Source organism: Bufo gargarizans, chromosome 5 (assembly GCF_014858855.1).
Source record: "Bufo gargarizans isolate SCDJY-AF-19 chromosome 5, ASM1485885v1, whole genome shotgun sequence".
NCBI classification, from domain to species: domain Eukaryota; kingdom Metazoa; phylum Chordata; class Amphibia; order Anura; family Bufonidae; genus Bufo; species Bufo gargarizans.
In genome coordinates this window covers 147699172-147714236 of record NC_058084.1, presented here as the reverse complement: position 1 = coordinate 147714236, position 15065 = coordinate 147699172, and the positions used below count along the sequence as shown (strand labels likewise).

The window sequence follows — 15065 nt, the reverse complement described above, 5'->3', positions numbered from 1 at the left end:
ATGGAATTGGCTCTGCTAAATGGAGAGAAGGGGGAAAAAGCTGCTGCTAGGCATTTCTGGCTGTGACTTATCTCTCTGAGAAGAAAAGGCATGTTGAAATCCAACTGCCCAATCCTTATCTCCGCCAGCATCAGCCATCAGGGGACAATCAGGAGGCCCACATACACATTAGATGGATGGCCAGTCTAACCAGAGTTGATGGGTTCAGAACATCATGAGTAAGGCTACTTTCACTATAGCGTTTCTGCTGGATCCGGCAGGGTTCAGCAAAAACGCTTCCGTTACTGATAATACAACCATCTGCATCCGTTATGAACGGATCCGGTTGTATTATCTTTAACATAGCCAAGATGGATCCGTCATGAACTCCACTGAAAGTCAATGGGGGACGGATCCTTTTTTTATTGTGTCAGAGAATTGCATTGTGGGTGATTGACTTGCATTGGGGGTCATGACGGATCAGCCTTGCTCCGCATCCCAGAATGGAAAGCAAACAGCAGCATACTGCGGTTTGCCCTCCGGTATGAGAACCGAATGCATTTTGGAGAATTCCGTTCTGTTCAGTTACGTTTTATCCCCATTGACAATGAATAGGGACAAAACGGAAGCGTTTTTTTCCGGTATTGAGACACTATGACGGATCTCAATACCGGAAAATATTAATGCTAGTGTGAAAGTAGCCTAAGACATTTTATGCAATTTCATAATATCCTATGGAGGAAAAACTATGTGCTACTTTTTAAAATCTCGGCATGTAACGATAGAAGAAAAGAACCGTTAGCTACTGCTTCACGCTACTTAATACATTCCTACAAACAGCTATTTCAGAGCGATATTACAGCAATTTTTTTATGCAGTGTGCCAAAAGTGGCTAAAACATTACGCAAATCCTGACCATATGAAACTTCTATTTAGCAACAGAAGCCTTGTGGCCAATAGTCAGGACAGTGTTTCAGCTGCCCAGCCCAGATATTAAAAGGGTTTTTCGGGATTTTATTACTGATGACCTATTCTCAGGATTGGTCATCAGTATCTGTTTGGTGGGAGTCAGACACCAAGGACCTCTGCCGATCAGCTGTTTGAGAAAGTACCGGAGCCTCCTGTGAGTGCCCTACTCCGTGCTTAGCAAGCACAGCGCCGTACATGGTATAGAGGTTGTGCTTGGTATTGCACTCACTTAAATGGGGCTGAGCTGCGCCTAGGACACTTGACCGATGAATGTGTCATCACTGGCCTAGCAAAAGCAAAGAGAAGGCTGACTTCTCAAACAGCTGATCGACGGGGGTCCCGGGTGTCAGATCACCACCGATCAGATACTGACAACCTATCCTCAGGATAGGTCATCAGTTTGTCAGTCTCAGAAAACCCCTTTAACTACAGGATATAAAATTGCAAGATGGGACTTACCAACACAGTCGCAGCACTCATCCCAGAGCGTACCCAGACACAGCATACATTCCTTACAACATGAACAGTTCCCGTCTGTAGGACGACACTGGCAGAGCTCCTGGTAAAAAATGTAAAAAAAACATTAGCTCAAAATAAAAAATTAAAAAAAAAACAACAACTAAAACTATTGACATCCGGAATTTCAGTGTCTGGTTTGTGCACATTTCCACGTAAAAAGCAGTAGCTGTATTTGAAAGTGTGATAAAATCAAGACAGACAACAGTCATTGACATTGTCACAGTGCTCATGATTGCTCCCAGCAGGAAAAACGTTATAATGCGGAGACTTCTGGTCTGGAGTAGAACAAATGTCTGGAGGGGGTCACACAAAAGGAAGTCATTAAGCTCCTGTTTACACCACAACCTTCTAATGGTATTCCAAGAACACTCCAAGTAAAGTTCCAAGATATATCTTGTATAAGATGCCTCATTACCTTTGTAAGCATGGAGCACAATGGTACAAATGGCTGAATGCAATCTTTTCAGTGCACAACGATTCTTTAGCTGGCTATATACATTCAATAGGTGACAGCCGAACAAGCCAGCTGTCTCTCCCGTCTCCCTCCCGGCTTCCCCATGCACATATACTGTGTATGCTATGGAGAGAGAGAGAGACAGTTCTGGTGGAGGCTTCTCTCCCAGACAGTTCTGGTGGAGGCTTCTCTCCCTGGAGAATAAAAGGATCGGGTGAAAATATTCAGCCAATATCAGGAAAGAGAAGAGACAGGCATGTTAGAGTTCAACATGCCTGATCATTTTTTTGTTAGGGAGATAAGCTGCCCACTAACCCGCTTTCGCCCCATTTACAACACGTGCTTGTTCGGGCAAGCAGAGCGTGCAGGTGTATGGGGGGTCCAGAGCTTTCTGCCGACAGTTGTCTCATCTGTATACATCATCAGTAGCGGGGAAATGTATGGACAAAGCTTCTCCAGTAATATTGTGGGGGCTCCAAAAGGTGGATCGGCGGGGATATGCTGATCACCAGTACTTGGTTTTCTTGGTTAGATAACGAATATTGTGAGAGAACAGAATGAGCTCATCAGGAAAGCCAAGTACGAGAGCAGCGAAATGAAACAAGTCACAACAGCTCACAATCTAGTTTAGAAGAAAATGTTATCTACAACTGCAAAATTACAATGCAGCGCCGATCGCTTTTAGAAGTGGTAGTGGAGTCTGCTCTTAAGGCATAGTGACGAGAAGACTGGGCGTCTTTCCATTCCTAGGCCTTGTGTAGGCACCAGGGTGTCTGTACAGCTTTAGAGTCCAGACAGCTGTAATAATGGCGGCATGCTCCTCACTTTTTCTGCAGCGGAAAAACTTGCCTATGGCTACTATTTAGTCTGTGATTTATGTCATAGTTACTCCTTCCATCTCTACACCTTTTCCTAGTATAAAGCTATGGATCAATGTTGTGGTATAAATCTATGTTGTGACTTCATTATACAAATGGTTAGGAAACCCCCCAGTCCCCTTCAGACGGTTTAACAAAGTACACAATATTGCATAAAGGGGTTTTCTAGTTTAGATAATGCATGTTTAGATACCCTTTTGGGGAATTCAGACTTAAAAGATTAAGGGGTTTCCCTCATTTATTAGCCCGAGAAGAAGTCTTCTCATTTTGGAGAACACGTCATATAAAAGGCACTATGTGGACAGCCCATTCATAGCTTTATTTTTCACTGTGGTGACAATGCATGGGAATGGTTGACAGGTTTCCATACAGATTACAGTTGATAGTTGGGAGTCGAAGCAGTACTACACCCTATGATGAACATATGTCAGAAAATCCTTCTCACAAAAAAGTATTATTCAAAGGAATAGGTGACAATGCAACCACACGCTCATGATGGGACTGCATCACAGCAGCTCAAATCCTACTTTATCGATAAGCCATGTGAGAACATATCTATGGTGGGAATTCCTTTCACACTATGGGGATGCTGACCACATTGTGCTACGAGAACTATGACATGTATAAAATGCATTCAGACACCTATCTGATACTCGATGGCAAAATTAGCCAGGTCACTCTCTATTTCTGTATAGTGAGATACCCGTCAATCTAGCAGAGCCAGGTGTGGAGAGAAGACAGGTAGGTTCCCAGATGGGGGAAGATGAGAAGAGTAATCATGGCAGCTCCCCATTGTCTTCTCTATGCCTGACTTGGCCCAATTACCAGGTCTCTCAATTTCTGTATAGGGAATGACATGTCACATCTAGCCAAGCTAGGCAGGGAGAATCCAGAGTAGAGGTGTCGAGATGACTTCTGCCTATTCTGCAATATTTCAACAACAATGCTGTTTGTAATGAGAGAGTCCATTTTCAGGCAGCATACACCTCCTTCCAAGTACCCTTGAAGGTTCTATACTGGAAAATATGGATTGGATTTGATAAAAAAAAAAAAAAAAAAAAAAAAAAGATAGCCAAGTGGTCCACCAGAGAACCAGATGATCCGCCAAAATAATGTCCTCAAAGCTCCAGCAGAAGATTATCCTTATTTGTGGCAAACTACTGGAGCCGAACACTTGCTACTAGGGTCTATATTTCATGTGTTGATTTGGAGATAATATAATTAGACCTTAATAATTCCATGTCCTGTGAATGCAGTTAACATGTAGATGTGTACATTATGGGTGGACCCTCTGCATAATTCCCTCTGGTGGGCTGAGGGAATGTTTACCCTTTACTATAGATAATATACTGAAGGTACCTGTATTAAGCATTTGCTGACGTCACTCGCGCAGAGAGCTTTATTGCAGCACTGAATGGGTATAATCCACGCAAGACACAAAACAGCGGCTATTGCTGGAATGGTAAGGACAGACGGCTTCATTCTTTATACAGGACACAGAAAATTTCCAAAGAAAGCTGAAAATATACAGAACAGAGAGGTTATATATATCCTGCTGGTCAAACTATGACCCAAAATATATTGTCAGGAATACAAAAAAAAAAAATGGGCTGGTCAGTCTACATGACATTTTCAGCTATACATTCAGTGGTAAGTTGATTCTTGTCATATGCAGGTCTTGTATTGCAGTGGTTTGCAATCATATTTTCCTGACACAAAATGCAATATATAACCATTAGTGTAAAATGGAGAAAAGTATGTGAGGAACATTTTCATGAATTTGGATTTAGTTTCCACATTTATAAATGTAAGAATACAGAGTCCAGGAGAAAGGTGTACAAACTCTTGCATAAATAATAAAAATTCCAGTTTGCTAAAGGTTCTTCCATAAAGTTCTTGTCAAACTGTAGGGTATGTTCACACATGCAGCAAACACATTGGAAGAGCCAAGTGTCAAGATTCCAGTGCGTTCCAGGGTACACTCCACCTCAGTGTAACAGCCTACCACATTTTCTAAGACAATCCAGCACTCAGATACTGTAAAAACATGGACTTTTTAGTTAAAGGGGTTGTCCAGGAATAATAAAAAAAAAGAAAAAGAAAATACTTAAGTATTATTTTATAATAAATATATTCACAAAATACTTTTCTTTACTTAGAATGGCTTGTTTTGTCTAGGGAGCAATCATTATGAGAAATAAAATGGCCGCCACCCAATCAGCACACACAAAATCTGTCCTAATCAAACAGAAGGACAAGTTACTTCACAACACTGAGCTAAAGAGCTGCCTCATCCTCCTCTCTGCTCTGCCAGTCAGTAATCATGATCCTGAATACAGGTGAATCTCTCTGGGAATGGAGATGATGAGCAGACATAAGAGGAGGATGAGGTGTGGCTAATGAGCAGCAGCACTTGTTTACAGTCTCCATTACCACAGCAACACATTACCACAGTCTGTCTTGTCCATCCTCTCTGTACTTCATGTCTCCTCATGAACTAAATTCCCCAGACATTCAGCTAAAGTTCTTATCATCTGTATTCAGTATCATAATCTCTGACAAGTAGAGAGGAGGAGGATGAGGCAGCTCTTTACCTCAGTGTTGTAAAGTAACTTGTCCTCATGTGTTATCAGGACAGGTTTTGTGTGAACTAATGGGACAGTGGCCATTTTATTCCCCCCCCCCCCCCCCCGATTTCTCCCCAGACAAAACGAGGTATTTAGTATAAAGTAATATTTAAGTATTTCTATTTTCTTAAATCCCGGAGAACCCCTTTAAATACCATTAAAAAGTCCGTCTGAACGAAGTGTAGACAAACTTGGGGGTCATTAAGACCAGCGTTTTAGACACTGGTCTTAATAATTCCTATAGCCGACGGTGGATCTGTCAAATTATGTAGAGGCGCCGGCTTCTACATAAATTCAGCATATCCAGCGCCAATCTAAATGTAAGACAGCTTCCTTGCTGGCTTAAATTTGGACCATTTTCTACACCTAAAACAGATGTAGAAAATATGAATGTCAGGCCTGCCGGGCTGTCCCCTTCCCTGCCCAAAGGGGAATGTGACAGATTGTGACGCATATAACCTTTGCGCCACAATTTAGAAACTACACCCCTCAAGATTTTACAAACTTAACCCTTGGTGTTCCACAAGTATTAAAGGAAAATGTAGATGAAATTTATTTTTTAGCAGATTTTCGGTTTTAATCAATTTTTTTCTGGTAACAAAGCAAGGGTTAACTGCCAAACAAAACTCTATATTTATTAACCCGATTCTGTAGTTTACAGAAACACCCCATTTGTGATTGTAAACTTCTGTATGGGCACAGAAGAAAAGGAGCGCCATATGGTTTTTGAAGGGCAGCTTTCACTGGGATAATTTTAAGTTGCCATGTCACATTTAAAAACCCCCTGATGCACCCCTAGAGTAGAAACTCACAAAAAAGTGAACCAATCTTGTTGACTACGGGATAAGGTGGCAATTTTGTTGGTACCATTTTAGGGTACATATGATTTTTGGTTGCTCTAAAAAATTCTTTTTTAGCGTGTCCATATTCTGAAAGCCATATTTTTTTTGGGGGGGGCAACTGTCTTATGTAGGGGCTCATTTTATCGGGATGAGATAACGGTTTGATTGGTATTATTTTAGGGTGCATATGACTTTTTAATCGCTTGGTATTTTTGTAGTGTAAGGTGACTCTCAGGTGAACACCATAAAAGAAATAAAAAAATAAAAACTGTTCATGTGATATTTTTATACAGCAGGTTTTTACGGACACAGCGATACTCAATATGTATACTTTTTATTTATTTAAGTTTTAAACAATAAAAGCATTTTTGAAACAAAAAATAATTAAAATCATGTTTTAGTGTCTTCATATTCTGAGAGCCATAGTTTTTTTTATTTTTTGTCCGATTGTTTATTGTTTTTTTGGCCTATTTTTGCGGGATGAGGTGACGGTTTGATTGGTACTATTTTGGGGGGCATATGCCTTTTTAATCGCTTGGTATTACACTTTTTGTGATGTAAGGTGACAAAAAAAAATAATTGTTTTAGCACAGTTTTTATTTTATTTTTTCTACGGCGTTCAGGTGAGGAGTGGATATTTTTATAGAGCTGGTCTTTACGGACTTGACAATACCCACTATGTCTGTTATTCATTTTCTTTTCACAATTTTATGTGTTTTATTTTGGGAAAGGGGTTTTTTTTTAACTTTTTTTTTGTCCCACTCTGGGACTTCAACTTCTGCAGTCTGATCCCCTCTGCAATGTATTACAATACATCCTGTATTGTAATGCATTGCATGTCAGCTTTTGTGCTGACAGCCTGCTTGTGAGACCCAGCCTAAGGGGCTGGATCTCACAGGCTTCTGTAGAAGGGAAGCCCCGATTCTTATGGAAGGCATCGGGCTGCCTTCTCTGCAATGCGGGGACCCGATGGGAAAGCGGTGGGGAACCCGTACCCCCTGCATGCCGCAGTCAAAGCTGGGTTAATATGCCGGCATCTGTGTTTTCACTGATGCTGGCGTATGCAGCAGGGGCCCGGCTGTCAGTGACTGACGGGTCAGTGCCACTGATCGGGCGGGCACAGCTCCTGCACCTGTCCAATCAGCCCGCCGTACATGTCGCCGTACACGGCGCTGGTCCTCTACGGGTAAAGTGGCAAAGTAAAATAAAATAAAAATTTTGACAGTATGTTTGGTTTTCTTACTGTTCTATGACCGCTTGGCCTGAAACGTGTAATGCCTCATGCACACGGCCGTAAGTGTTTTGTGGTCTGCAAATCGCTGATCCGCAAAATAAAGATTCCAGCTGTAAGAATGCCTCCTTTTTCCCCCCTTCTAGAAAAAAGTCCTATTCTTGTCAGCAAAACGGCCCAAAATAGGACACGATCTAATCCTTTTCAGGGCCACGAAAAGGACTTACGGATGAGGACTGAACGTGGGTATGCTGTCTACAGCTTTTGTGGCCCAGATGAGATCAATGGGTTTGCATCTGATCTGCAAAAAACGTGGATCAGATGCAGACCGAAATTATCGAACTATGGCCGTGTGAATGAGCCCTGAATCAGACAGCTAATTTATAAATACTCTGAGGATTTAAGTGCTGGAACTATTAATGATTCTTGATGATGCTCCGACATCATGGTGGAGAACCCTGAATGTCTAGTGATTGACCCTCTTTCCATGTGTATACATTAGGATGTTTTAGATAGACTAGGAACCTCACAAATACACTACCAGTACAGTGTGCTCCTCACATTTTGTGCATTTTATAGAACAGTTTATATTTAGTTTTTCTCTCATGTGACTTGTTAAATACCAGATTGTGTCTTTAGCGGAGATTAAGGACCATATAGAAACAGATGACCATTAATCCTAGTGATGTATTTCAGATGGACTGTTGATAAGCATCCTCGTCCTTCTAGCCTACTGAGCTAAACACCGAGATCTACTAGGCCGCAGTACAAGAAGCAGAGTTATCTCTGACTTAAGTTTCATTATCGGATAATAAGTTCAGATTCTATTCCCGCTGTTGGTTACAGAGTTGGCACAAGCGGAATGTTAAATCTTTTCATTAGTACGGGTTTACCCCATACCAAGATAAGATAACCAGAAAACATTTCATTTGCTGACTGATGGAAACCTAATTATCTTGGCAAGTTTAAAACCTCTATTTCAGAGAAGTATCTTTTCTAAACTCTGCCTTCTGCTAGTGTAATAAAGAAATTCACAAATCTCCCACCCCCCACAATTTTTTTTTTTTTTTATCGGGAACAAGTGTTCATAGGAATGCTCTTTCCTGATAATTGGCCGTATAATCGAGCTGCCGATCAGCCACTAAACCAGCTAACACTTTGTCGGCTGATGGGTTTCTATCATCAAAATGAAAGATGTCCGATTATCGGCAGGACATCTCCCTGTGTAATAATGTGTGAATTATTAGTAGCATCTTTTAAAAGCAAAAAAATGTTATAGGTTTTTTGTTCTTTAGGTTTAGTGTCCCTTTAAATACATTTTACAGAGTACTCAGTTATTATGCATAAAATATTTAGCTGTAATTTCAAGTACGCAAAAACTGTTGGGGGCAGGATATAAGAATAAGCAGTCTCTGATACTGGTAGAAGACAAAAAAGCTAAGAGTCCTCAGTTGTGGTTACCTTTTAATGTCTAACTGAAGACAAATGTCAAGCTTTGGAGACTACATAGGTCTCTTCATCAGGCATGAGAATGGTTTCCAGAACTTGTCACTCAGTGACTGATTCTTTGCAAAAGTTTTGGTTGTCCATGTCAGAACATAATGTCTCCAATTTAGGGCTTGGTCACATGACTGTGCTCGGCCCGGGAATGATGCGAGTACAGAACAATAGACCCGCAATCAGATATGAACTGACTGTATCATAAATCACTATGCTGCTGCAGTCAGTTGGGGTCAGGGAAGCCACGGTTGGTCTGGGAGATGCTACCATTGCATGGCCTGTGTTTAAAGAGGACCTTTTATGGGTCCAGTCTTTATAAACTAAGTATCAGTTTATGTAGAGCATACAGTGTGGATCTAATAGCGCTTACTATTTTTTCTGGGCGCCGCTCCATTTGCCCGCTGTGGCCCCCGTTAAATTCTCCCGCCCTCTATGCTAATTTTCACATTGGTGCAATGAGGAGGAGACTGAGTCTCTCTGTGGGCGTCTCCTTCTCTCTGGCTGTAGTGCTGTCCAATCGCAGCGGAAAACGGCACAGCCAGGGAGAAGGGAAAAAAGAAATAAATAAATCACCTTCTCCCTGGCTGTGACGCTCTCCGCTGTGATTGGACAGCGCTACAGCCAGAGAGAAGAAGACGCCCGCGGAGAAAGACTGCGTCTCCTCCCCATTGCACCAATGTGAAAATTAGATCCACGCTGTATGCCCTACATACCTACTACCTATGATACTTAGTTTATAAAGTCTGGACCCATGAAAGGTCCTCTTTAATGGGCCGAGCACAGTCATGTGAATCAGCCCTAATATGATTATCCTCACCACAAATATATGGCCACACGCCATGAATAAAATACTAGCAGTAAGAAACACTTTATCCAAATTACGCTGCAAATGGATAAAAACAAACAAACCCATAATTGCTTATTTTGACATTTAAAAACAAAAACGCCATAAGCAAATTATTTTGTATAGGGAGCCTAAGGCCTCTTTCATACGGATTGTGTCAGGATGCGTTCAGGAAACTCGCACCATTTTGAAAGCAGGATCAGTTTTGTCTGCAATTGCATTCGACGTTTCAGGTTTTTCTGCGTGGGTGCAGTCAGTTTTGATGCATTTTTTCACGAGCGTGAAAAAAACCCTGAATATTTACAAACAACATTTCCGAGCAACCATCAGTGAAAAACGCATTACACCCGGACTGCTTCCGGATTACATCTGAATGCAATGCGTTTTTCACTGAAACCCCATTCACTTCTATGGGACCAGGGCTGCGCGAAAAATGCAGAATATAGAACAATGCTGCGATTCTCACACAACGCAAAACTGATGCGTGAAAAAAAAAAAAAAAAAAAGCTGTGCATAGACCAACTGAAATAAATGGGTCAGGATTCAGTGCAGGTTCACTTCACGCATTGCACCCGTGCGGAAAACTCACTCATGTGAAAGGGGCCTAAGGACAATTTTTTGAGCCAAAGCCAGAAGTTGATTCAGCAGGAAAGAGAAGTATAAAGTCTGTACTTTATATTTCTTATTCCGTTCCAACCTACTTCTAGCTTTGGCTCAAAATAATGGATCCAAAAAGGCCACAAAAAGCTGTACGCGACACCAACCCTAACGCGCTTTATACTGATGACCAGTAATTGAGTGATGATACTATAGTTTCTCTATCATGTAGCGTACACTACCATGCTATAACGTGGATCAGGCCCCATTATACTATCCATGCATTTCATATGATGAGAGTGTTTGGCAGGGAAGTCCTATATACCACTCATCTGTAGTCTTGAGCTAACTGGCGTTTCAAGTTCGGCGTACAAGGTTCAGGTTGGGGCTATCTAAGAATTACGTTATGGATTCCGCTACTAAGGTCCGTGGTAGCGGAATCCATAACGGAATTCTTAGATAGCCCCAACCTGAACCTTGTACGCCGAACTTGAAACACAAGTTCGCTCAAGACTACTCATCTGCTATATACTAAAGTCCACAGCTCCACAGGTTGCCTTTTGCCATGGGCGATGCTTTATTTAGCATACATAGCCAAGAAATACATTTCTATTGGTTTTGCGCACATGACAGTGTATTATGTTGTATGATGACCTATCCTGGTCATGCAGCTTTAAAATGCACAAAAACACATAAATTAACAAAAACACATAAAATTAATTATAGGGTTAGTAAATGCACTAATGTCCAGAAAGAAGTTCATGTAAAAAGGTCAGTAAATTGAAACATGCCTCCCCTGACCCTATAATAACTGGAGCGTAAAAACACACACAAAAAAATACATGCCATTTAACCCTTTCATTGTAATGATTTTGACCTGTTAAATAAAATGTAGAATTAGGTTTCCATAGGGGGCTAAGCGATGCTCAATAAAGTTGTTCCAGAAGAGTCGCATTCATTAAAAGGTTCCACTGAAAGGTCTGCAATCTGCCTTTGGAATCAGCCTAAACGGTCATGTAAATGAACAGACACATCCCATCAGATTTTCTTGCATTCCTGATTTAATTGGTTTTAGGAAAGTTAAAGTGAAGCAGAGTGACAATATATATATATATATATATATATATATATATATATATATATATATATATATATACACACACCAGTGTAATACAAGTGCAACCCCTTCCTGACTACTTAAGACGTGTTTGATGTAAAAACATAGCACTAATAATGAATGCACAGTAACAATAATCTACACTCCAACCATCCGAATGTGGACACAAAACTGTGCAGAACTACTGAATGAAAGAAGGGGTTTAATGGGTTAACAGCAACACAGCCCAGTGTAAGTAATTGCAGCATAACATTCCTTGCAGTCATCTGCCATAGGTAAAGTTTGGATCCAAATCTCTCTCCGGCCTCCTCTACCTATAACCACATTCTATAAAAAAAAGCCTACCCGGTATTCTTTCTTGTGTTGACAACAAAAAGTGAAAAGTGAATTAGTCACCAGTCTGAACATTTGGTTTCCTTACAGTTTTGAATTTCACCCCAAGGAAAAAAAAGGAAGGATAATTTCTCATGTTCCATGGAGAACTAAACCCACCTCCTCCCAGGTTCTTACCAGTAAACTGTATGGGATGGGACCTCGTCTTCACCTTAGGGTTTGTCTCACTATACTTCTCCTTTTCAACAAGGCTCAAACTATCCAGCTTTCTGTAACCTCCTAGACTCTGATGGCGTGTGGAAGAAAAGGAGAAGGAGGAGCAGGGCTATCCCAGCCCCCAATATGCTCACAAAAAAAGTAGCAGTCAGTTCCCAGAGCACCTCCCTCCTATTTTCCATCCCCATAGACAAATGACTGGTATTCTTCTGTTAGATACCTCCACTGCTCACAGCCCTCAGAGCTGCCTCATAGCTTGGACTACAAGGGACTAGTGTGGTTTCTTCTACTAACCAGTCCTAGAACACGTACAACCTCTTTGATCAATTCACACGGGAGGAATACACGATGAATATTTTATATTTTCTGATCATGAGAAAACACGTAAGGGTGAATTCACACAGGGCAGATTTGTTGCTTATCTGAACAGAGATTGCAGAAACAAACCCATTCATTTGTGTGGAACTGATTTTCAGTTGTGATTAGGGCATGTTCACATGGAGGATCCGGATCCTTGGATTCGCAGTTGCACACGCCACGCATCTGCACGTGGATTTAGTCCCTTTCAATGGTACAAATTTGCACAATGAACTTTTCAATTTTTTTTTCTTTTGCCAAAACGTGGGATTAAAATGTGTGCATGGAAAATGGGCGGCAAATTGGGAGCATTAGGGCTAAGGCAAACGAGTGTGCGTGGCCCGTGCTGCGGACCGCAAATAGGGGTCCACGATGCACGGGCATGGCTGTGTGCATGCCATTTGCGGATGCGGACCCATTGACTTGAATGGGTCCGTGATGCACAAAACACTGTCTGCACCGCAAAAACCTTCTCTTTTTTTGCGTTGTGGATGTACAGACTGAAACCCACGGAATTGATTTGTAGTGCTTCTGTGGGCTTACGATATGTGCCTCCACACTGCATTTTGTGCATTGCGGACCCATTCATGTCAATGGGACCCCATCCGCAATACGGCCTGCACACGGCCGGTGCCCGTATGTTGCGAACCCGCCGTTTGCAGTCTGCAATATGGGCACGACGGCCTACGTTTGTGTGCATGAGCATTTAATTGTGTGGATTTAATTGTGTGGATCTCAGATATAGAAGCCACAATGAAATCTGCAGCAGAAAGGACACAGGGAGGGGAGATTTATCTAAACTGGTGTTAACTAGTGATGAGCGAACTTCTGTTTTAAGTTCGGCGTCTAAAGTTCGGCTTCCGGTTAGCGGAGAATCCCGATATGGTTCCCGATATGGATTCCGACTTCCGTTGTGGTCCGTGGTAGCGGAATCAATAATCGGCCATTATTGATTCCGCTACCACGGACCACAACGGAAGTCGGAATCCATATCGGGATTCTCCGCTAACCGGAAGCCGAACTTTAGACGCCGAACTTAAAACAGAAGTTCGCTCATTACTAGTGTTAACCTCTTAAGGACCCTCGCCATACATGTACGGTGCTGGTGGACGTGACTTAAGGATCCGTGGATCCGCAAAACACATACGGACGTCTGAATGGAGCCTTACAGGGGGGTGATCAATGGCATATAGCCCATATAGACTCCCTGATCACCCCCCTGTAAGGCTAGCTCCATTCAGAGGCCTGTATGTGTTTTGCGGATCCACAGATCGGATCCGCAAAACACATACGGACCTCTGAATGGAGCCACCCTTACAGGGGGGTGATCAGGGAGTCTATATGGGTTATATGTCATTGATCATACCCCTGTAAGGCTCCAATAAGACGTCTGTATGTGTTATGCGGATCCACGGATCCATGGATCGGATCCGCAAAACACATACAGACGTCTGAATGGAGCCTTACAGGGGGGTGATCACCCCATATAGACTCGCTGATCATCCCCCTGTCATTGATCTCCCCCTGTAAGGCTCCATTCAGACGTCCGTATGTGTTTTGCAGATCCGATCCATGGATCCGTGGATCCGCAAAACACATACAGACCTCTGAATGGAGCCTTACAGGGGGTGATCAATGACAGGGTGGTGATGTCATGCCCCACTCTGACGATGTGCGGAGGTCGGCCAGGATAGCAGCAGGAAGTTAGTGTTTGGTGCCGTGCTGGATCCGCCTCTCATCAGGTGCACTGGGTGGAATTATTAGTTTAAATGGAACTCCAGCCAAGTGATCTGAGCTGATTATAATAATCATTGTGGTCTGGGAAGGTTGGCTGTCTGTTCCTGCTCTGAAAGATAAGTGTCATTTCTAGTTTGGTTGTTTTGTGTCATCTTTCCCATCCAGGTTCTGTGCGAGCAGGCTGCTCCTATTTCCCCACTTCACCATCTCAGGGAATTCAGGGTTTTGTCAGCCCAGGCTGGAGGACATGTCACACCTACCTTCAAGGTCTGTATGTGGGCTGAGCAGTGCTGGGAAAGAGGTCAGGGATTAGCTAGGAGGTGACCCTTCCCCTGTCTCTTGTCCAGAGCCTGGTTGGTGCGTTATCTGTTATTCGGAGTGCACGCCTGCCGTGACATTATAATCTGCCATACTGTGACTGCCATTACTCAGCGCTTTTGTGATGGCGTCAATTGATGCACTGGTTGACCGCATGCAGGGTTTATCCCTAGAGGTTGTGGATCTGCGTAGTTCGGTCACAGTGTCAGAGGGTTCTGGCATCAGGTACAGGTCAAATTGGTGGGGGGCCTAAAGTCGCTCTTCCCGAGAAATTTACAGGATGTATGGATGATTTTTTTTTTCCGCTTTAAAGAGTCATGCAAATAGTACTTTCGACTGCGTCCATTTTCGTCAGGTAATGAAGATCAGAGGGTTGATATCATCATGTCTTTGCTTAAAGGGAACCTGTCACCGGGATTTTGGGTATAGAGCTGAGGACATGGGTTGCTAGATGGCCGCTAGCACATCCGCAATATCCAGTCCCCATAGCTCTGTTTGCTTTTATTGTGTAAAAAAAAAAACAACGATTTGATACATATGCAAATTA

At 42.4% G+C, this 15065-nt stretch overlaps 1 protein-coding gene across 1 annotated transcript in view; it reads right to left on the bottom strand.

Annotated features, from left to right (window-relative positions):
- TWSG1 (twisted gastrulation BMP signaling modulator 1) overlaps positions 1-12212 on the bottom strand; it is a 38397-nt gene extending 26185 nt beyond the window's left edge. The window contains exons 1-3 of the mRNA XM_044293409.1: positions 12068-12212; positions 4159-4316; positions 1408-1507 (exon numbers count right to left, since the gene is read on the bottom strand). Coding sequence (XP_044149344.1) covers positions 1408-1507; positions 4159-4281 — 223 coding nt within the window. The 5' untranslated portion in view covers positions 4282-4316; positions 12068-12212. The remainder of the gene's footprint in view (positions 1-1407; positions 1508-4158; positions 4317-12067) is intronic.
- Positions 12213-15065: the final 2853 nt, after the last annotated feature.